The sequence below is a fragment of the Pleuronectes platessa genome, chromosome 16, assembly GCF_947347685.1.
Source record: "Pleuronectes platessa chromosome 16, fPlePla1.1, whole genome shotgun sequence".
Classification (NCBI taxonomy): Eukaryota; Metazoa; Chordata; class Actinopteri; order Pleuronectiformes; family Pleuronectidae; genus Pleuronectes; species Pleuronectes platessa.
In genome coordinates this window covers 14,025,192-14,048,438 of record NC_070641.1, presented here as the reverse complement: position 1 = coordinate 14,048,438, position 23,247 = coordinate 14,025,192, and the positions used below count along the sequence as shown (strand labels likewise).

The window sequence follows — 23,247 nt, the reverse complement described above, 5'->3', positions numbered from 1 at the left end:
GATGAGCTGAAATCAGCTGTACTAATAGCATATCTTGTCATGACGACACAAATAAACAATAATAATGTCCACAATCGGGGTGATTCTCACCTCTATATTGTTCTGTCTTCTCCTCCTCTACTTTGCGGTACTTTCTGAATTGTGCACCTGATAATATATCTTTTTTTGATTCATCTTTGACTCTAACCGCAGTCTATCACCACAGCGTGTACGTCAGGGACACACCTGAGGCGGAAGCGCAAATTCTGTGCTCCCTGTTCACACAGGGAGCCATCCGGGTCTAGATTTAGATGCTGGCTTGCCTGTCCACGGAGCGACGGTGGTGACATCAGCAAATGTCCCTACTATGCTGCCAAAATGAGTAGGTTTATATACATCTCTCTTTGTATGCATCATGCTGCTATGAGGAACTGTTGTGAAGTGAAATGAAACTCCCTTCTTTTTTTTCTGTTCATGCTGAAATAAAGTGGATTCACTTGGTCTGACGTTTTCGATCACATCTTCATAAAACACCTCATTAGCTTCACACTACAAACCCTGCGGGGGGGAAATGTTTTTTGAGATTGTGTTTATTTACATTGTATATATTGGTTTATTTTTGTCGTGCACTGATTGCTGGTTGTACATCAAATTGCCCTTGAATAATATTAAAGATTTTCTTTTATGGACAACTTTAGTTAATAACAAGCTGCAAAAACCAAGCTAGAGCAGCAGAAGTATGGAGGACCATACATGACTTAAGTAAAAATAAATAAATACAGAAATACAGAAATAAGTGAATAAAAAAAAAAAAAAAAAAAAAAATTAATTAAATTAATTAATTAATACAGAAAAAAAAAAATTTAATACCAAAATAAATGTCTTAAATATATTTGCAGATTTATTTATTTATTTCCACATTTATTCCAACTTTTATTTTTCGATTTCAGTGACCTTATGCTAATGAGAAAGGCGGGCCTAACCTTGTTTGACATTAGAGTAAACTTGTTTCACAGTTTAAACGTCTGACGTTTCTTCCTCCTTATGTTAGATATTTAGTGGAGAAGAATGAAAAGTGGAGGATGCGGGCATCGATCCCGCTACTTCTCGCATGCTAAGCGAGCGCTCTACCATCTGAGCTAATCCCCCGTGCGACGTTTTGAAGAGTGACATAATTTTAATCAGAATTTCATAACGGCTCTTAAAATAGGGGGGATCTTTAGATCTCTGTTAAACTTGCCGATTTACAAAGAACTTTAACAACACATTTCAATAAGTCATATTTACTTCATAAAGAACCTTTGATTGAATTAGGTCAAACGCATTGATGTTGCTATACTCGATAGACTTCTGAACATTGTTGTGTGTGATCTTCATTCCCAGCTTGTTTCAGTGAGAGATCTTCTTGTTACCACACGAAACAGAGGAACTACAGCATGGAAGACCATACATGACTTAAGTAAAAATAAATAAATGTATAAATAAATACAGAAATAAATAAATAAATAAATAAATAAATAAATAAATAAATAAATAAATAAATAAATAAAAAAGGAAATAAATGAATTAATACAGAAATAAATAAATAAATACCCTAATAACAACAGAAATTTCAAAATAAATGTCTTAAATATATTTGCACATTTATTTATTCCCTGATACATTTCCTTTTCATTTGCAGTGTCCTTATGCTAATGAGAAAGGCGGGCCTTACCGCAGTCTCATGCAGGATTGGTCACAGGAGTGTAATGATCCAGCCCTACTACTTCTGCCTCTCAATGCTGGTGTCCAGTAGCTGTTTGCAGCGTTGAGCCAGTTCACACTTAAAATGAAGTAGTTCAAGTTTAGAGGGTTAGTTCAGGTTATTTTTTATTGGGATGATTTAGGTGTCAGTAGTCCTGACTGTGAGCGTCACGTCTCGTGTTGTACTGAGCACAAGGAGCGAGCCGAGAGGAGAAGGAGGAAACAGAAACTCCAGCTCGGTACAAACCACCTGCAGCTTCTGCTCTGATCATGAAGTTGCTGATCTCTGAGCGGATGTGACCAGAGAAGCTATGTGTTTCCACTGTTCTACAAAGTCACTAACTGGCTGTTTCACGGTGAAAAGCTCAAGTCTCAGTCACTGCCCGTGTCTCTGAGCGAGTATGTGGCTGAGCGCAGGGACTGTGTGTGTGTGTAGCTCAGTTGACCAATCCTGCTCGAGACTGAGGTTAGGCCCTCCTTTCTCATTAGCATAAGGACACTGAAATCGAAAAATAAAAGTTGGAATAAATGTGGAAATAAATAAATAAATGTGGAAATAAATAAATAAATGTGGAGAAAAGTTTAAGACATTGATTCATATAATTCTGCATTTATTTCCACACATTTTTTCAGATTTTTTTTTAAATTAATAATATTTTTTATATTTAATTTAATTTAGTTTAATTAATTTTTTTTTTTTTTTTGTATTTAATATATATATTTAACATGATAAATCTGTCTCTTGTGCGGCCCTCGGCATTTTGCGCACTAGGCAACCACCTATGTCGCTGACCCTGGGCAATAGTACTTTAACATGAGTACCATTGTGACTGCAGGGAAATCAATTGTAATGGAGCATTTTTTTAAAGTAGTATTACTGCTGTTTTGGTACTTGATACTTTTACTTTAAAGATCTCAGAGCGATCGTTCCACGGGGAAGTTGGGGTTTACGGGGGACCGTTAATGCGTCGTGTTCCACCAGTGCTGGGCGGACAGGAGACTGATGTCGCTTCACATACCGACACACACACACACACACACACAGCTCCCATTGCTCCCACCCCTCAACCCTGTCCGGACATCGGCAGCAGAAGACGTTGGACTTTCTGTTCCTGCTCGGGATCCTGTTTTAAACAACTCCCAGCAGCACCGATAGCCGGCTAAGCTAACAGGAGAAGGCTAGCTAACGACTGTTGGCTGGAACTCCTGCTCCGGGTAAGAACCACCGGCCTGGCTCCATGTTTACACCCATCACCGTTCATCTGGCTAATCAACGTCAGGAATAGTAAAGGACACGCGTTTCTACCCGCAGGGATCAACACACGCCGAGTTAGCTTTCCTTGTTAGCGGCTAAATGTTGCAGTTGCTGCATGGCTACATGAGAGTTGTGCGCTTGTGTTGCTAGAAGGGAAAGATGTGTCTCAGAGCTAGCAGCTAACGTTAGCATGGTGTGATGTGGAGGTATAGCCATGCTGACAGAGCTAACTGCAGTATTGATTTAATGGAAGAAGCACGTGTCAGTAATCTGAGGTGATGCAGTGGGGGGGGGGGGGGGGGGGGGGGGTTGGTGTAATCACTGCTTTGTAGTAATGTTGTGTTTGTGTGTTACAGCTGAACACACCTCCCTCTGCAGGCTGCTGGTCCTGACAGACTCAGCTATGTGAGCTGCTCTGATGAGCTCATGTGTAAATCCATTCTGTGCCTGGTTACCACAGCTCTATAGCCGGTTTGGAGGACTCTACCCCAGCTGTGACGCAAGCACCCCAAATCAGGGTTGCAGCTGATTTGGCTCAACAGGTGTATGTTGGCCTGGATCAGAGCATAACTCCCCCAGAGCAGCCTCCTCTCCTCCACCTCCCTCTGCTCCCCCCTCTAGGACCACTATGCCTCTGGGTCTGGGAAGAAGGAAGAAGGCGTCCCCGCTGGTCGAGAACGAGGAAGCGGAGCCCATCCGCGCGGGCCTCAATGTGCCAGGTATGGACGGCCTGGATGTTATCGGGCTGGGAGACGGCACCACCTCTGAAGGTCTGCCGCCTCCGCCCAGCAGCATGCGACCTCGCCTCATCTTCCACACACAGCTCGCTCACGGCAGCCCCACCGGCCGCATCGAGGGCTTCAGCAATGTGCGGGAGCTCTACGCCAAGATTGGTGAGGCCTTTGGGATACCACCTGCTGAGGTAAGATGTTCTGGTGACTAGGGTTTAAATTAAATCAAAATAAAAAAACATTCATACTCTCAGGTCACAGCCTCTCTTTTCTGTTTTTCGTAAAGTCTACATCTTTGAGTGTTGACAAAACAAGACGTCAGCTTGGACTTGATCATGGTTAATCTGTTTTGTTTTTTTCCGTCTCCCTCCACAGGTCATGTTTTGTACACTGAACACTCACAAAGTGGATATGGATAAACTCTTGGGAGGTCAGATCGGACTGGAGGACTTTATTTTTGCCCACATTAAAGGCCAGAAGAAGGAAATAGATGTGTACAAAGGGGAGGATGCACTAGGGTTGACGATCACTGATAATGGAGCCGGCTACGCTTTCATCAAGGTGAGGACCATTGAACCGTCTGAGAGAATTGATCCCTCTTTGATTCAAGTAGCCCCGGGGAGAGACGTGAACCTGAAACTAAATATACAAGCTTCTGCTGCGCATGAAATGAGACTGAATATCTTTGTATTTACGAGAACACAACAAGCTGGATAGTGTTTTGAATTATCCATTTGATATTTGCTGTTTTCAGAGAATCCGTGAGGGGAGCGTCATCCACCAGATCCAGGTCATCAGCGTGGGCGACATGATCGAGTCGATCAACGGCCATCGCCTGATTGGCTGTCGGCACTACGAGGTGGCTAAGATGCTGAAGGAGCTGCCCAAGGGAAAGGATTTCACCATCAAGCTGGTGGAGCCTCTCAAGGCCTTTGGTATGTGTGGGAGGAAGAAATAGGAAATCAATGGGGATGCAGCTTTAATTGTGACATTTGTTAGTCAGTGTGGTTGTGCAGCATCACAATGTGCTCCTCAACCTTTGTCGGGGCCTCATCTGCACTCCCTGACATTCTGAGTAACTGCTGTCATCTTACAATCCACTTATGGCAAATATTACTGTCATGCTTGCCGCTATGTAAACAAAATTTAGATTTCACTGCGTCCTTTAATGTCCTTGAGTCCTCATTTTCATTCTCAGTGCAGCTCTTAAACATAATGTCTATAATCTCCAATCATATCATTTTAAAATGAAGCGATAAAAGCCTGACTTAATGAAATCGTTGCCTTTGCTGCTCATAATTACTGCACATTTAGCCAGTTAAGGGCCCCGTGGGTCTATTTTCCTCAGTTGCAACATGCAGCAGCCTGAAGAGGATCATGCAGGAGCAAATCAACTGTATGAGATGTTTTGGTCCTGCAAATAAAGAAGAAAGCAAGCGGTCTCTGCAGGATCCTACAGTTTAGCCTTTAAAAAGTCTTAAAAGCTTAGAATATGAAGCACTTGGTCTTATGTTTTAAGAGAAATGTATCCATGTGTCGCAGTTCTTTCTCAACGATACACACATTAGCACACTGTAATAAAACTACAAACAAGACTAACGTGGTACTGTTATCTCAATCTATCAACAATCTGCCAGTCTCTGGGATAGTCTATGGATATGTAGTACCTACTCTGTAGTTTGTGAGATATCGCTGCGTTTTGAGGTTTATCCTCTACTCCTTCTACATATCCTCAATGATGGGAAGTGTAAATGCATCAGGGACTCCAATATTCCTTCATATCTGTCGTACTTAACGTACTGTAGATCTAAAATGTCATTCTTTATTGTCTTAAAAAGTTCTTAAAAACTTGAACCTGTTGTTAAATACGTGTTGTTGGGATGTTCAATTGTTTTGTATAGATATGATCGGCCAGCGGTCTGGAGGGTCCAGGTCGGCATCGGGGGTGCAGCTGGGGACCGGCAGGGGAACCCTGCGGCTGCGTTCTAAAGGTCCTGCTACCGTGGAGGAACTGGTTCGTGTGTTTACAGCTGCTCCTCCACTGATAACAAGTCTCTGTACTCATTTAGAAAATCTCTTTTTGTGGAATTGCCTAAGTTCGTGTGTTGTGTTTTTCACCCTCCAGCCTTCTGCATTTGAGGAAAAGGCCATTGAGAAGGTGGACGACCTGCTTGAGAGCTACATGGGCATCAGAGACAGCGAGCTGGGTAAGTGTGAATGTGTGTGTGTGTGTGTGTGTGTGTGTGTATTTGGTTTCATTTGCTGGTTTCAGTTCACTAAATGTTGTCTGACCTCTCTCTGGCTCCGCAGCGGCGACCATGGTGGAACTGGGAAAGGACAAAAAGAACCCTGATGAATTTGCCGAGGCGTTAGACCAAACCCTGGGAGACTTCGCCTTCCCAGACGAATTTGTTTTCGACGTTTGGGGCGCCATCGGAGACGCTAAGGTCGGACGGGTTTGACCACAGAGACTAGTGGAGGCAGAACGACCTCTGTGAACGTGACGCCCACAACATGCAGCACTACTAAGAAACGCAACACTACCGTCACACGTTTTGTTTTTATTCCTGTGTATACTCCTACTATTTTTTATTTAGTGTGCAGCCTTTTTGGGAGCCTCTTCCTAGACAGAAGAGGATGACGCCAGTCGAAGGGACAGGAAGGGGACTGCGATGACTTCCCAAGTGCTTTTATATGTCTTCCGGCTTTATCCCAAAAACTACACGCACGTTGATGAGCATTCCCTTTGCCCGCATCACATGAACCTGCATGTCAATGTTGTAGTTGCTGGCTGTGGAACAAGTACAGCACAAGTCTCTAACATGGGGGGGAAGAAGCGACGGCTAACACAAAGTAGATATTTGAATCTTGGTAAAATGATAAATGTGATGTTTTTTCCCCACATTGTACTGCGCTGTAAACCAACAGTAGAAGTGATGGGCGATTGCACTGTACCCACTCGGTGAGCGGCACAGTTATTGCACAGCACAAGGCGTCGGCCCCCCTCAGATCCAGTACAGTGTCGTGTTGAACCACTCGATGTTCCTGCTATGGATCAGTTTTACAAGCATGTGCCGTTATATTTTGATCGTCATCATGAAGTCTGCTGTTTTTTTTATCGTTTGTCTTTTCATTTTTAAAGTCAAAGGTGCGGTCGCAGAAGGGTTGGTATTAAACTGTAGATCCTGACCTAAAGGATCGCTCCAGTGCCGTGCTGTGTGTTGATGTGCGTGTTAACTGTGGAGACAGCGGCATATTCCAGTCTGTTAAACGGTTGACAGTGTTAAAGAGAATCAGTGTTAATGAGCCTGTGGTTGAAGGTGGTTACGTGGGAATGAGAAGCAGATTAGTTTCCACGTTTGTGGATTGTGTTGACTCACTCTTTTTTTTAATTTTTTTTTATAGCTAGTGTTTTTATATGAAGTGATGTGACGTCTATTTTAAAACGAGTGTAACAGATGAGGAATTGGATCCTGTGTTTGTACTTTATTTTGAAGCATTATAGAGAGCAGTATTATAGAGGAGAGTTGAGAGTTGTTGTATTTAAAGAAATAGATTTTTTTTTTTCTCCCTCATTTCATGCAAGTTAACCGTCATCGGAGCAGAAGGACTCCAAACTACTCCCACCATGTGTCGCATGACTTCTTTTAAAAATAAACAAAAACCTCTAGTGGTAACCTTTTCACTAAGTCCAAAATCATGAAGCTATTTTGTAGTTTAGTTTCGTTCTTTAGATTTGATCAAAATCTTAATGGGGTTCTGTAATGAAACTGACGCTAGAACACTGTAACACTGAGATGAACTGGTTATTTCGATGGCTTTGTATTACGTTGTTGTCATTGGCCACTTGTAATGCAATAATAACATTGACATGGAAGTTTTCCCTTTGTTTGGTCTTTTCCTGAACACAACACGGGGCATGCACGTTCATACATCACACACGTTACCCCGGCCAGAAAGTTGATTTTACCCCTGTCTGGCTCAAGTGAGCGCCGTCTGTAAATATTCAGATCGGATTAGCGCTGGTATGAAAAACAGACAGAGAGACAATGCTGTAATCTGCTGGAATGTTTTTCGCGTATTCACAGAAGCGATCCCTGAGGGTGTGTTTGTTTGTTTCTTGTCACGCCCTCGTCCTCCTGAAACATGTATGAAATTTAAATCGACAGAGGAATCACTCTGAGTGGCCATCAGAGTGCAATGTAATAAGATCCCCCCCCTCGGGTGAACCTGATAGTGCTGGTCAAGCTCAGCAGGGTCATTCTGAGGCCTTGCATGTGAATCAAATTAACTGAAGGGATCTGTCTCACACAAAGTACATCTGTAACAAGTCAGTTTGAAGCAGCTGGTTTCTGTTCTGTTTACCTTCACCAGTGTCCTACTTGATGAAACCTCCTGCCTTTTCTGTTATGTCACTCAAAAATAGACCAAAAACTACCAGAGCAGATAGCATGTTTTTTTTTTACTCAGTTGGAGGCCGCCCCGCTCCACAGAGCCCTGTGTTGCTGTTGGCTGGGGGGGTGGCGACATGTCCTGTATTTACTACAAGACAAGTAAACCAGTTCTTCAAGTAGCTGCTGATCTTTAAACCTGGGTGCAAAGAAATTGTCCGGATCACTCAGGACTGCATTCAGAGAGAGACACGTCCTCTCCAGAGAGAGTGCACAGCAGCTTCCCACCCACAGGAACCTGCCATGGCGCTGCGCCCACGGGCTTCCTCTCAGCCGGGGAAACTTTCCTTCCTCAACAGTCCCAAGGTGGCTGCGGCGCTTCGGCCGCGGGCTGCCTCCTCGCGCTCGGGCTCCATGCTGGAGGAGGAGCTGTCCTGTCCCGTCTGCTGTGAGATCTTCAGGGAGCCTGTGGTGCTGAAGTGCAGCCACAGCTTCTGCCGGGCCTGCCTGCAGCAGTTCTGGAACAAGAAGAAGGCCAGGCGCGAGTGTCCCGTCTGCAGGAGCAAGTGCTCTCTGTTGGAGCCCACTGTCAGCCTGGTGCTAAAGAACGTGGCCGACACCTTCCTGAGGGAGCAGGAGCGCAAGGCGGCCACGGGCGGGACGGGGTCATGGGCCGATGGTACGGGGCCGGAGGAGTCGGGGATGGTGGAGGAGAAATGCATCATTCATGGGGAAGTTCTCAAGCTCTTCTGTCTTGATGACTTTGAGGCGTTGTGCTGTGTGTGTCACACGTCCAAGAAGCACCAGGGACACAGAGTGTGTCCACTGGAGGAGGGGGCGCAGGACCTCAAGGTAATGTGCTATTATCTATCTGCAGTTTGGTGGAGATGCACTGAGGGGTTTGATCATTATTATAATGCATTTGTAAATTTCCCAGTGTGTGGTTATTCCTGATGTCCTGTCTTTGCCCCTGTGCAAAGACAGGAACATCTCAAACCTTTAGGGCTCAGTCTCATGATGGTTCTACTCATTTTCAGCCACAGATGTTTAATGCATGATACACCTGTCGTCACGTTCTCCACCCCTCACCCCACTGCAGGCCGGGCTGAAGGAGGATCTGATTCCTCTGAAGAAAAACCTGCGTCACCTGTATCAGGCCAAGCAGGAGTGTGATGACACAACTGTCCACATCAAGGTATCAATAAACACCAAGATTCCACGAAACCGTGGAGGCGCCCGCACGCTGAGCCACTCACTGTTAGTGTGTAAACATGTCAGAAGTGATGTAGAAGCCTCTGAGTCTTCTTTAAAGATGCTGTCACTTCTCGGTCTGGGTGCTGTGATTTATTGTTTGTTTCAAAAAGGACAAAATAAGGTTTGAAACTTTGAATCTAAGTGACACGCTAAACTCACATTTTTAGATCTATATTAGGGTTTTTATGACTGTTCTCTTCTCATTTTATAGCAAAGGAATATATTTAATGTAAAAACATTAATATTTTAACACATAATTTGAATTATTCATATTTCATTGCTCTTAGACCCAAGAGGACAAGATGTAGGGTAGATAAATAGAAGCTGTGAAAGAAAAAAAAACTGTTTCCTTTTAAAGGTTCAATGTGTAAAATTTAGTGACACCTAGTGGTGAAGTTGCATGTTGCAGCTGAATACCCCTCACTGTCCAAGCATGAAATTATTTTAAATTAAATTTCTGCCAATCGACTTTTACCTAAATCTTACACACTTTAAAACATCTGGAATGACTCTTTTGCACAGCAGACTCCAACATGACTGAATTCAGAGGGTTTTCTGTCTTGACCCCACGTTTTGCTGTAGAACCAGATTCAGGCCACAGAGAAGCAAATCAAGGAGGAGTTCGAGCAGCTCAGGGCGTTCCTGCAGAAGGAGGAGACGTCACGTCTGGCCTCCCTGCAGCAGGAGCACGAGGAGAAGAGAGAGCTGGTGACCAGGAAGTCCAACGTCATCACCAGAGAAATCCTCACCTTCTCTCACGCCGTCATCGCCATCGAGAACGAGATCGCGTCCAGCGATGCGCTCTTCCTTCAGGTGGGAGGATTTTAACATGTTTTCTCTAAATTCATTCGACCTTGCAGTGACTATAATACTTTCTGTGTGCTTTGGATTTCAGAATTACACAAACACAAAGAAAAGGTACGAAACTAAATCTTGTGAAGTATCTGTTTATACTACATTCGACTTTCTAGTTATGCTCCTGGATGTCATTGTCCTCTCAGAGCACAGATCCCGCAGAAGGACCCAGAAAAAATGTCGGGCGCTCTTGTGAATGTGGCCAAACATGTCAGCTCCCTCAAATATAATGTGTGGCAGAAGATGGTGGAGCTGGTTCACTACAGTAAGTTCTCGACTGTGTGTGTTTGTGTGTGCACCTTGAATTTTAGGAGGTATTCAATCCATTTTTTTGTGTACCTCACTAAATGACCTGTTTGTGTTTCCCTGTCAGCACCCATCACCCTGGACCCCAACACGGCCTACTCCTTGTTGTCCCTCTCCTCAGACCTGACCAGCGTGGCCAACAGTGGATGCCTGAAGCAGCTACCGGACAACAGCGAGCGCTTTGGCCACTTCGTGTTCGTGCTGGGCTCGGAGGGCTTCACCTCAGGCCGCCACTCCTGGGAGGTGGAGGTGGGCGACAAGGTGGACTGGATGCTCGGGGTGGTCAAGGAGTCGGTCGACAGGAAGGGCCGCATCTCGGGCTGTCCCGATGGCGGCTTCTGGATGATCTCGCACTACGAGACAGAGTACGCGGCCATGACGAGGCCCAGCACCCCGCTGCACCTGCAGGGCGAGCTGACCCGAGTGAGGGTGCAGCTGGACTACGACTCCGGGGAGGTGACCTTCTCCAACGCTGTCAGCATGACGCCCATCTTCACCTTCACTGGCTGCTTCACTGAGAAGATGTTCCCCTTCTTCTGCCCCGGCGCCAACATCAACGGGAATAACCCCGACCCCCTGAAGATCTGCCCTGCCAAAGTGGCCGTGTGGAACAGTGCGACGTGGTGATGTCTTGAGAACATTAGTGTACTAGAAATTTAAGAAAAGTGCAAATCAAGTGATTCAGGCAGATGATGTCAGTGCATGTTAGTGTGTAAAATGAGCACGGCACAAGCAGAGTGATCAGAATAATAACTGGTTTATTTAGGTGGGGTTCATTCAGCGTTAAGAAACAGGATCTTTGTTTGCTTACAGGCTCCACAGTTATATTCATAAATCAGCGCTCATGTCCGGGATATTTAAGCTTCCCTTCTTGAAGCAAAGTGAACTTAACACCAGAGTCTGTGAATGTCAATGAAGCCTATGAAATGTGTCACCATGAGAACTGAGAAGGTTTGTGTTGGTTTCAGAATAAATTGAATAATAACAGCTACAGATGCATGTTCACTATTTTCAGTGACTGTGTGATTGCACAAACTTCCAACCAGTGTGTGTGTGTGAAAACATGAATTCCTGCAACATGATGTTAGGGTGGTGCTTCTCAGTTAATAAAGTGAATGATCTCTGCTTCAGTGAGGTCATGTGGAAACTATTCGTCCCTTGACGGGTGCAGCACAGAAAACAGAATCAGCTCCTGTGAGCTGCAAAGTGTCTGCATGTTCAAACCTTTCCTGTGAGGAAGAGGAGGAGACAGAAGAAAGAACAGAAGTGACGGTGAAGGGTGGACAGCCTCCCTTAATGAATGTAAGATGAAGCCAGCAGGTCACAGTGCCTTTAATTCCCAGTGATCCAGGAGGAACAGAAAACGGTCAGAGTGCAGTGGAATAGCCCCACCCAGTTTCCGTCTTTTATTTGAAAGAAAATGCAGAATTAGGTTTCAGCATTGCATACGACACTTCCTCTCCTCTGTCCTCACTTTAAAGTTGTTCATTGGGTTCATGACATTGGTGTTGAAGGCTCCCTGCACGGTGCCTTTGACTAGGAACCCCATGTTGTTAATCAGCAGGTTGAGACCCCCCATGGCCGCTGGAGAGCCCCCCCCGCTGGGCGGGCTGTTTCATGCTACAAAGGTCAGTGGCGTCTGACAGAGAGAGGAAGAAAGGGGGGGATCAGCGGTGCAGACACTCGGGTAAACATCAGGACAGAGGGCTGCTCATCGAGGCCGGTGCACGAGAGGAGCAGCTTGTACTCAGACTGTTGACTTTATATTTGAGAATCAGTTTTAGTGTGAAAACTTTGCATGAGCGGTAATTCCGAGCTTATTGAGAGGGATTGGAAGTTAAGCCTCTCACCTCAGCCCTGGGTCCATCTGCAGCCGGTTTCCTATTTGGACGTGGGGGCTTCCACTGTCACTGCATAACCATCCCCGGGTCACTGTGGTGTCCTGTGACGAGGACGCTGACTGGTCGAGATGCCACTTCCTCCGCCTCATTTTGCACATTTCCACATTGAGTCCTCAGCCGGATCACACTTGTGTTCTCACATCACACTGTGTACGTTTCTGTTCGGGGTTTTATCTTCCACTCAACTTTAAACATTCAGGTCGGGTCCATGTGCGGCTGAGATCCAGATTGAGCCCTCATGAAATAAACTCATGGCAGCAAATAAAGGAAGTAAATATGTCGATGGTGATGATGTTTCAACAAGATGAAGAGTGTGGTTAATGAACAGTCAGAGCATAAAAAGCAAAGTCTGACCACTATTTAAAAACACCTCCTTCACTCTGTTCACACAGTCTTACCAACACTTACCGAGAGTCATGTTGGACTTAAATCACACGTATGCAAAGACTTACTTATGTAACACGTGTTGTGTAACGCGTCCTGTGGTCACTTGCGTGCGAGGGGACATTACAGCAGAGCCTGAGATTTAGTGTGAGTGACATCAGAGTAAATAATAGCTCAGGGTGGTGAGTTCTGAGAAACACACAAGAAACTGTGTCAGACAATCCACGTGAAATCCACAGATTCCTCTTCCCAGCTGCAAATATTGACAACAAAACTGCAACAAAGCATTGACGAGCTGTAACGACTGACTTTAATATGTACATACTTTCATGTTTTAATGGCACTGAAGCTACAGCAGTGGTGGTGGGCGGCAGGGGAGCCCGTCAGCGTTTCCACCACGTGGCTGCACCATTCTCTCAAGTTCAGACGATTAAAAGAGGCTTTTAAATCCCTGATAAACAAATGGTATAAACATCCACCCTAACAAGGGATTTACTGTAACGTTTAAGTGGATATTTATAGCAGGGTGCAATAAATACTGCAAATATTCCCCTGTAAAGCTTATAATACAGCTTCACTACTAAGAGGTGACACCTTCGCAATATTATGAGCTTTACATCAGTTGCATTTACTGCAGGGTTGTTATCGTGGGCCGGCCTTATGATACGGTAAACCTTCTCCGATTCCCTGCACCTCTAACATGCATGCCAGCAAAAAGCAAGCTGCTGGACGGACGGCTAACACTGACCGACAGAAGAGGAGAGAGCGATACTTTGAGAAAAAGGCCCTGCAACGTGTGATCGTCCCGTTACTGGGACTGGTGCTCTTTGGGTGCGTTCCACTGCTGCTGAGCATTAAACCAACGTGTGCGTTTGAGGGTGTAAGCAACAGGTAGAAAGTTTCAAAAAGGCTTCTATGAAGACCCCCCCCCCCCGGAAAAAAAAAGAAGAGACGAATGAAAAGAAAACCTCAGAGGGTTCCTGCACTGTAGCGTCACTCTCCGATACATCAAACAACATGAAGTGTGACAGTGTGAAGTGTGACACACCTACAACACAGAGAAGGACCGAAAATCTCTCCCTTGACTTGCGTTTGGCAGCAGGTTTACTTTGGCCGTCCATGATAGAATTGGCAGTGTCTTGCTCTTGATCCATAAACATACGTCCACACTCACTCACGCACGTACACACATACACCCTGCACATACATGATGCAGTACATAAACATGCACATACACAGATATAAATACAAACAGTTTTTCCTTAAATGCACTTCTGTGTCCGCAGGTCTCTGCCTTGAAAATAGGATGGTGCATAAATAAAACATTCCCATCGTTATAGAAAAGAAAAGGTCCATGCACGTCCGGCACCTCTGAGTTCAACGCCACTGAGCGTGGAGAAAGGACGAGGGGCCCTGCGCCCCCTGGCAGCATCCCTCTCCATCTCAGCCGTTCTGGATTTCCACTTCTCCCTCTAGTGTGTTTTTATCTCTCCTCTCTCTCTCTCTCTCTCTCTCTGGCAGTGGATTGACAGTATGTTTGTCCTTTTTCTTGTGAGTGTGTGTGTCTCTCACAGATGGGTGCTGTCCTGCGTCTCGAACCTGTGGCTCTCTGACAGCCCGGCGCTGCACTTCCTGCTGCTGCCCTGATTGGGTACCAGAGAGAGGGGGTCTGGTCTGATCAGGTACCTGCAGATGGGGCACAGAGAGGGGCGGCCAATAACATCCTGTCATATCTGCAGTTTTCAACGCTGTGCTCATTTTGAAGTGCTCTGTATTCTACTGGGCGTTACTCACACAACATCATGAAGCTCGAGCCGGGTGTCCGGAGACGGGTTGATGAGGATGTACGACAGTCTGTTGCCTTGGTCTGTCATCCCGTCTGAAACAGGAAGAGAAGAGGTGAGTGGGGCAGGAAATAAAATAGGCACAGGATACTCAGCAGGCTGCTCTGCATCTGTACACACACAGAACAGAGGCTACGTTACAGTGAGTCACAAGACAGGAAGGCAACTGTAGATAAACATGGACACAGGCGGAGTACATGGAGAGTAACAGACAGTAAACAAACAGTGGAGGAGGAGGTACTCAGAAGTGAAGCTCCTGCACTTCCAAATCCTAATGAAATAAAATAAATATTATCAGTGAAATGTTCTACATGTACCTCAAAGAGAAGTTGTGAAAGGTGGAGTCTTAACTGCTGCTGTGGTCCAGTGGTGCCTATTCTAAGTATCGGACCCCCTCCAATAGGCAACAAGATAAATCTAAGTGCTCATTGTGTGATTGAGAGTATAGGAAAGAAAAATAAAAACTTCTGCTGCACAAACTTTGACTTTTTTGTTGTAATTTTACTCCAATATTTGCTTTAGTGTAGAGTTGGCAATATTGGAAACAAGGAAACATCCCATCCCCTCTGATTGGCCCTCTTGTCAGAGCTACACCCTCACAACTCATGAACGTGCACATTCTGAGGATAGCTAGAGCCTGACACGGTTGCTAACTTCTGACTATGCACTGGCAGGCAGGTCGGTTAGCGACAGACAGTTACGCCAGCCAATCATTTCATTAGGTTTGAATGAAATGATAAACAATGTATTAATCCAGGTTTCTGTCCGAGCCGATTAGTGTAAATGTCAAATATGTTTGATTTTTACGACTCCAGATTGGAGAGGCTCCGACTCAATGGGTAGGTGGTCTGAGATACTAGAGCGACATCTAGTGGCAACATTATCTAATACTAATAAGTACTTCAATTTGACCACTGAAAAACACTGGCTCTGTACCTGAGATCATGAGCAGAATATGTTCACACAGACTCACTGAATCCAGTCGGAGAGAGGCCCAGATGTTTCATCCTCGTTCGCACCAGGGCGTTGAGCTCCTGCCTCTCCGAGCGCCGGAACAGGGTCAGCCGCTGCTGGCTGATCCTCTCCGCCGCGCTGCCCGGCCCCCCCTTGGCCGCGCTGGAGCCCCGGCCCCCCTTCCTGCTCAGCCGCCGTGCCCACTGCATGCTCTTCCTCCTGAGCAGCGGGTGGTCCGAGGAGTGGGAGGAGGTGGAGATGGGCTCCGAGGAGGTGGAGTTGCGGTGCACGCCGGTGCGGGACAGCAGGGGCTCTCTGGATTCTCTGGTGTCCTCGTAGTCTTCCACTGTGATGGATACCTGGGACTGAAAAAAACACACACACACACACACATTCACATACACAAACCTTTCATTTCCTCATGCAGCGTAATCAAGCTGTTATCACACAGGTTTGATTAAATCAGCTCCTCACCTGTGTCGTGTCTGTTTTCTTACAATGAAGAGGAATTAATACGTTCTTATCAGAGCAGAAATGAATGATGAACATGATGCACTCCTAAATATCTTTTCATATTGCAACCAAAAGATCCATCGTGCTCCTCATTCTTCTTCAAAAACTAATATCATTTCCACAATTGGAAAACGTGTTTCTGTGTCGTCACTGCAGCGGGTTGGATATGATGCGATTTCTTTGACTGTGCAGGTTTCTTTTGGATCATTTCTGTGTCACATGTCAAAACTGAGACCTGATATGAAGACAAATCAGTCTTTTATCTGATTTGTCTTCATATCTCTGCATCCATTTGTCGGCTAAACAAGAATAATTCGCTGTTAAAATAAAAGTTTTTATGAATATTTTATGTAAATGTATCATCAATTGTAACATTTGCGGTTAAAATTGTTAAAAGGTATTTACAAAAAGACCACTGACAGGACAGAGGCACTTCAGGGGCCAATCAGGTTTCTGCTTGGGCTAGTGTGCCCCCTGGCCCCACCCCTGTATCCGCCCCTGAGTGTCCTGCTCAGTGATATCAGTCAGTCTGGTGACTTTAATCACTGAATTGCTGGCTACAAAAGTCAAAACTATAAAACAGCAGCAGACCTCAGAGACTGGAAGCTTGTGGGCCTCTGTTCGGTAGATGCCGATGGGAATGTCTCCAGTGGAAGAGCACAGTTTCTGGTAGAGCCGGCCATAGGTGCGGATCCACAAGTCGTCCTCCGTGATTCTCATCTAGAAAAACACACACACGTGATAATGAGCCTCAGAGGAACTTTGGAGTCCAGAGAAAATGACTTGTGTTCAGCCTCTTACTGCGCAGAGGAACCCTGAGCCGGGCATGGAGTCTAAACCCAGCAGCAGCCTGGTGATGGAGATCATGTAGTCCTTCACAAATGACTGGCAGGAGAACACAGAGAGCGGGTCAGTAAGAGAGGATCATACGATAGAGGAGAAGGATGGTTGTTAATAAGTGAGCGTGTGTTGGAGAGACCTGGTAGAGCAGAGTGTCCAGCATGCTGACACTGAACACCTTCCCTGCAGCGAAGGGCAAGCGGAACATAAACACCAGGTTGGATCCCTTCTCCCTTTCCTTCTGCAGAGCAATCGCATAAACACACACAAACACACACAAACACACACACACACACACACACGCACACCCACAAACACAGCGGATTACACTAGCCCTCGAGATAGTCTGATGTAATAGAGATAGAAGATATGATCTGTTGTTTTTCACAACCACACAGTTTGTATTAATCATGGTTGTTCGTCTCTCTATGTCAACACTGTGATGGAGTGGCGATGGTGAACCCCTCCTCTCGGCCAACGTCAGCTGGGATTGGTTCCTTCTCAGGGGATCCTCAGCTAAAGGGTATGAAGTTTGAGGTTTGAGGTTTGAGGGTGTGAGGCTTTTACCTTTTCCAGTTTGGACAGAGCCAGGGAGTAGTGGTCTTTGACTTTGAACTGCATGAAGCGCATGTTGGCTGGGTGCGTGAGCTCCGTGATGATGCTGAGCGCTGGGAACAGTCTGAGAGGAAGAAACAGCAGTTCAAACAACGTTTGCTTCAAGCCAGTGTGTGAGGTCACAGGGGAAATTCAGGCAAAGCCGACCTGAAGAGGGTCTGGACGTTGACAATGGTCTTTGCGTCAGCCATGTAGTCCTCCTCTGCGATCATGGAGCTCTCCTTGTCAACCACGACCATCGTGTCGGCGAAAGTCACCCCACATCGAAGCAGACTGTCCAGACTGTGCAGAGAGGGAGAGGATGAGAGAGGATGAGATCAGTGATGAAGGGCAGGGCGAGTAAATCAAAGAGCATTTTGATGGGCGAAGAAGCCCATGATTGAATAAAGATTGAGAAAATAATAAAAAAGATGAACTGGAGGATTCTAAAAGATGCAAGCAGCCAGGAGCGTGGGTCTGTCTTACTTGTCGATGGAGCCCACTGTGTAGAACACCATGGGGAACCAGCAGATGGCCTCCAGGAAGTCGGCTTCAGGTCTGAACCGATCAGAAGACAAATGGACTTGAGATTAACACCAGCAGAGATTTATTCGTGCCATGATGAAGAGCTGAAACAGAGACGGAGCCCCCCCCCCCCCCCCCCCAGCACCCTCCACCTCCCTCAGCCTGAGAAATACAGCGCAGCCAAACTGCCTGCAGAGGCACCGAAAATAACAGCACTACACTGGAGTGACTCAGCGTTTTATTGCCTTTTTATTGGATTCCACTCTCATTTGGCCCGACTGCTTTTGTGTAGCAGCCACAAAAAAGGACACAGGGCAAGGCTGTGGAGCGCGTTGTCCTGAAAGCATTCAGCTATTCACAAATCATGTTTACAGTGTTCCCCTTTAATAGCTCATTTTGCTCTTTTGTTAAGTAGGAACCCACATCACACGGCCCGCAATATTGGGCAACATTGAGTGACACGTAACCGACTTCTGTTTGAAGCTGAGGTTTGAAAGTACGGGGCCTCCAGATTACACCAAATAACGTAGCTGCGCTCTTACATGCTCTCCAGCAGCAGCACAATGGGGTTGAGCTCCTTTCTGGGTCGATAGTAGGCCCGCAGAGGCACAATGAAGTTGTACAGGCCGTTCCCTGCACTCTCCGCAGACACAATGATCAACTTGTTTTTGAAGCCGTAGGAGCGAGCGTCTTCGAATGGGATGTGGTGGCAAGCCTGGGACAGAAGGAGAAACAGAAGAAAAAGAAGATGACAGCAGTGTGATCTTGGAATCTAACGTGAAGAAGCCAATTTAGATGCTCTACCTTGTCCATTCGCAGGCAGCAGAAAGGCATCTTTTCTTGGAGGAGGTGGCACAGGGCAGGCGAGCTGCCGATGTACGGGGAGTTCAGCGGGTAGCCCTTCACCCACCTGCAGCACAACGCCCACAGTCACATCTGAATGAGTTTTACACGTCAACACCCCAGTGAGCACAAACTCCAACAGCCTCCCCAGTGCTTACTCGCAGTGTCGGCCCCACCAGTGGGCGCTCTCGTCTCTGCCGTCGCCGTCCTCCTTGCCCTCCTCCCCTCCCTCGTCCTCCGATTGGTCTCCCAGCAGGTCGTAGGTGGGGTTGTTGACCCCGTCCACCAGCTCCAGGACGGGGGCGATGCTGTGCCGTCGCTCCTCGGCCGATTCTCCCATGGCAGGCAGGGCCAAGGTGTTGGCACCGCCCATCTCCGTCCTGGAGTCGCTCCTGTTTCCTCTGCCGCTGCCGAGCCCCGTGCCGCCCGGGTCCTGGCCCTCTGGGCTGCTGTCGCTGGAGTCATGCAGGTCGATGGCCACTGTGCCTGAAACACACACACACACACACACACACACACACACACACACACACACACACACGCACATAGAACAACAGTGATTACCAAGTCAGAGATCAAGCTAATGGTTCAGACACGAAACATGATGAAGAGTTGACCGACTTAGTGGCTGCTAAAGGCCCAGCAGCAACAACATTAATTAAAAATGATAAATTGTGTGCTGAATTAGGTTTGCTAATGTAATACTTGCCACTGAATCTTGTATGAGACATGACATTAGTAAGTACATTATGCTGTGTTCTGCAGGGCCCCCTCCCTCAGTGAGTGACCCTTTTAAAAACTTGTTGACGGTCGGTAAGACCTTTTCAAAGTGAAAGTTGAACATATCTAAGCGGAGAAAAAAAATGACATTGTTCAATACAAATTGACCTTATATACAATCTAATTATAATGACGAAGACAATTCTTTAAACTAAGATGTAAACAAAAGCTGGTCTATCCAGTGGTCCCCCTAACTTATCCGGTTGGGGTGCCCAAACGTACAGGGCCTGACCCTGGGGATGCACAGATCTCTGAGAAGACCAGAGAGCAGTGACAGTTCTGTTGCTGTCCACCAGGTGGCGTGTTTGTAAAACCCCTGTATCTGACATTTCAGTCCATTTGATCGCTGCTCTTATCAACGGAGATCAGAATGTTAAATCCTGTGCAAAGCTATGAATATTTTTGGTGACACTGTTCTGCTGCATATCACACAGGAAATGACAGGTCTGCACAGGAAACCGCAGGAGGAAGGTCAGTGTGTAAATGTTGCGCTGCATCTGCTCGTGTGACTGACCCATGCTGGCGATGATGCTGTGGACGGGCAGACGGGTGAGCCCGTGGTAGATGCTTTGGTGAACTCCCCTGGAATTGCCTCCTGCGCCGCCCCATGACGGCTCCCTCTGACCCCGGACGAACGCCGAGTTCTCCTCTTTGGAGATGTTGATGTAGAAGCAGGTGTCTGAGGCCCCCATGATGTGGCAGGGACCAGGGTTCAGCAGGATGTTGGTGGTGTCCAGTCGGCGCACGCCAATCAAACACACTCCATACCTGCAGCCACAGAGACAAGATCAGCTCTGGTCTGTGGTGTGTGGTGTGTGGTGTGTGTTCTAATGTGTTGTCGTTTTGTCTTTCACATTGCGACTTACTTTTTGTGAGCATGAAAGGAGGCAAAGGTGAAACTCTTTCCCTGGTATTCTCCAAAGAATTTACTCTCGTCCAGGCGGATGTGATGCACCTCATTGGCTGAGCAGCGGCGGTAGGTTCGGTGCCACTGGTCGGCCGAGCACGCCCTGCCCTCCCTGAAACAGGAAGAGAGAATTGATTGGCCGTGTGGTTGACCTTAAAAAACGCACAACCCAAAGCTTCCGGCTCAGCATCAGGGCCGCATTAGAGGATTTGCCACTTAAGGTTGCAGATGTAACGTCTTACATCTCTGTCAGAGCGGCTGATCGATACTTCAATCAGCACAGGGGTCTGGGCAAGGACACCCAGCCTGTCAGAACAATGGGTCCCAGATGCACACATTCACACAGTTAAGTGGACAACGGTTTTTTTTTCAGGGGGATAGGGCTTTCGAAGCGGAGGCTCAAGAGGTGACAACAGGAAACAAGGTTGTGGGGGAAGTGTGAGCGTGGGTGGCCTGCGACAAAGAGCGCATTATATAAACAAGTGTTACAGTGAATTTGCCGTTTACAAGAACGCAGTGAAAGGCAAAGGAGGAGGAGGACGAATCCCTGTCATGAAGCATTGTCACAGCCAATAAACCAAATGGCATCAGGTCCAGATATAGAAACGTAATTACAAAACATCCTGCTTGTGAAAGTTCAACTCATGAGCCACCGGTTATTAAATTATTTCATTTAGTGTTGATGGTTTCACATAAAGGCTTAGTGTCTTTCTCAGCTTTCCAGAACGGAAACATATTACAGTTACAGCCCCTTTATAAACGAACACTACTGAAACAAACGTAAATATAAGAAACCTTACTGGGTTAAATGTGGTTATTGTCAGGTTTCGATGGAACTTGGTGGAAAGGTGCGACATGAGTCAGGGAAGAAACCATGACATTTTGGTTCGAGGTGAGAAACTGAAACTTGCGCAATAACCAGCCAATGAAACAAGAGCTCTCTCAGATCATCTGCACAGATCCATGCAAAGCTGCACACACACAACATGCTGTCTGCAGTTTACTGATGTCACACGTCCGGAATTCAATGCATTTGAAGTCAGTCATTTCACTCAATTTTAAATTGGCGCTTTGAACATCCAAAGGTAGCCATTATGATAATAGCAAATTAATCTTCTTACTGCAATTTCCACAAAAACAGGCTTCTTTTTCTTTCCTAAATCTGCGAAGATCACACAGCCCCTCATGCAAACTGGGAGTTAACAGAGGATTTGTGACAAATGCTGCACAGATGTGGCACAGAGCTCCTGAGAGTGCACACAGATAAGATGCATCCTACCTGTTGAGGGCTTGAAAGGCTCCGACACGTTGCTTGAAGGCCTCTTGGTTTGCCGTTCTGATAAAAAAAAATACAACAAATAAAGAGTCCGTTGTACTCACTGATTGGAGTGTACATTGTACTGTATAGAACGTACTCTGCACAGTTAAATAGACGAGTGTACTCACTGTCCTCTGGAGGAGTGGATCAGCAGAGTGATGAGCGTCGAGGTGCCGGGGCACACGCAGTTTAGAGCCAGCATGGCGTACTTAAACTCCTCTTCACACACCACATGATCTGCACACAACAAGAGGAAACAAGAGGGTCACAGCGACCAAAGTCACACAGACCTCGTCGAAAACACAACGACTCACATTACGCTCCATAAAAGCTTCATCTCCCAGCAACAATACAGTGAATACAGATGTGCTGCCGGCTTCTGGATAGTGTGTGTGTGTAATTGACAGTACCTATACAGTGGTTTTCTATAGGCAGCCCTTTATCTCCATCACACATTATTCAATCACCATTGTTACAGCTGTCAAGGCAATTTTCGGTTCATTCTGACCCAAGGACACTTTGGAATCGAACCACCGACCTTCTAGTTAGTGGATGAACCTCCTGAGCCCCAGCTGACTGTGTGTGTGTGTGGGGGGGGGGCAGAGGATGCAAATACATTTTTCTCGTACATCACTTCATTAATCCTGATGTAGCCAACATCAACAGGTCAGGACATCTGATTAATTAAGTCCCTCTGAGGGTAAATTCACCCGGAGCAGAAACACACACATGTTATCTCAGTTACTGTCAGTTTTACGTCTCCCTAAGACTGGAGAGTAAACAGTATTTCATTAGTGCTGCTTACAGTCGGGTGGAAATTACTATTTTCATTTCTTTTAAACCGCCGTTCATTGGTTTGTTTGTTTGTTTGCAGGATTATGCAAAAAAAAAACTACAGAATAGACTTCCAGGAGACTTGGGCCAAAAAATACCCAATTAAATTTTGAGCTGGATATGGACAAAGGAAAAAATAAATGAATAATTCATGGTTCTTGATGAAAGAAAAAAGACGCACATTTGGAGAACTGATATCTATGAATGTGTGTAATTTGGTGCAGGTTGATTGAATTTGAAGGGACTTTTGGGCCTTGGTGGAGGTTTGGCCCTGCTTAGTACCATTCTAGGTTTTATAGTTATGTGCGGTTTGATATTTTTTATTCAAAAATATGAACACAGCAATAATACAAAAGACAAACGGTGAAAAACAGGACATTGGAGAAGCTGAGAGCGGCGACTAATTGCCGTATTTACTGTGTGTACCACAAACAATCATTATCCAAATTGTGATTTGGTTATGTCAGTTATTAACTTTCCATAATCAATATCCTGG

The 23,247-nt window shown here is 46.1% G+C and overlaps 3 protein-coding genes and 1 non-coding gene across 4 annotated transcripts in view; 2 read left to right on the top strand and 2 right to left on the bottom strand.

Moving 5' to 3' along the window:
- Window positions 1–1,055: 1,055 nt before the first annotated feature.
- On the bottom strand, window positions 1,056–1,128 carry trnaa-agc (transfer RNA alanine (anticodon AGC)). The gene has a single exon. It is a non-coding gene; the product is annotated as a tRNA-Ala (tRNA).
- Window positions 1,129–2,623: 1,495 nt separating this feature from the next.
- On the top strand, window positions 2,624–7,589 carry gipc1 (GIPC PDZ domain containing family, member 1). The gene is made up of 7 exons (XM_053443797.1): window positions 2,624–2,937; window positions 3,334–3,899; window positions 4,084–4,269; window positions 4,463–4,643; window positions 5,610–5,722; window positions 5,834–5,915; window positions 6,019–7,589. The coding sequence occupies exons 2-7, from the start codon at window positions 3,606–3,608 to the stop codon at window positions 6,168–6,170; spliced, it is 1,008 nt and encodes a 335-aa protein (XP_053299772.1). The 5' UTR covers window positions 2,624–2,937; window positions 3,334–3,605; the 3' UTR covers window positions 6,171–7,589.
- A 699-nt stretch (window positions 7,590–8,288) lies between these two features.
- trim35-12 (tripartite motif containing 35-12) lies at window positions 8,289–11,505 on the top strand. The gene is made up of 6 exons (XM_053443796.1): window positions 8,289–8,951; window positions 9,199–9,294; window positions 9,936–10,166; window positions 10,249–10,271; window positions 10,355–10,473; window positions 10,582–11,505. The coding sequence occupies exons 1-6, from the start codon at window positions 8,403–8,405 to the stop codon at window positions 11,139–11,141; spliced, it is 1,578 nt and encodes a 525-aa protein (XP_053299771.1). The 5' UTR covers window positions 8,289–8,402; the 3' UTR covers window positions 11,142–11,505.
- Window positions 11,506–13,847: 2,342 nt separating this feature from the next.
- The window catches only part of LOC128458802 (potassium channel subfamily T member 2), a 33,649-nt gene continuing 24,249 nt past the window's right edge, over window positions 13,848–23,247 (bottom strand). Inside the window, exons 15-30 of the mRNA XM_053443795.1 lie at window positions 22,046–22,154; window positions 21,879–21,935; window positions 20,559–20,711; window positions 20,207–20,460; window positions 19,071–19,398; window positions 18,874–18,979; window positions 18,612–18,784; window positions 18,031–18,102; window positions 17,713–17,847; window positions 17,518–17,629; window positions 17,090–17,191; window positions 16,912–16,995; window positions 16,702–16,830; window positions 15,617–15,962; window positions 14,594–14,678; window positions 13,848–14,485 (exon numbers count right to left, since the gene is read on the bottom strand). Coding sequence (XP_053299770.1) covers window positions 14,368–14,485; window positions 14,594–14,678; window positions 15,617–15,962; window positions 16,702–16,830; window positions 16,912–16,995; window positions 17,090–17,191; window positions 17,518–17,629; window positions 17,713–17,847; window positions 18,031–18,102; window positions 18,612–18,784; window positions 18,874–18,979; window positions 19,071–19,398; window positions 20,207–20,460; window positions 20,559–20,711; window positions 21,879–21,935; window positions 22,046–22,154 — 2,363 coding nt within the window. The 3' untranslated portion in view covers window positions 13,848–14,367. The remainder of the gene's footprint in view (window positions 14,486–14,593; window positions 14,679–15,616; window positions 15,963–16,701; window positions 16,831–16,911; window positions 16,996–17,089; window positions 17,192–17,517; window positions 17,630–17,712; window positions 17,848–18,030; window positions 18,103–18,611; window positions 18,785–18,873; window positions 18,980–19,070; window positions 19,399–20,206; window positions 20,461–20,558; window positions 20,712–21,878; window positions 21,936–22,045; window positions 22,155–23,247) is intronic.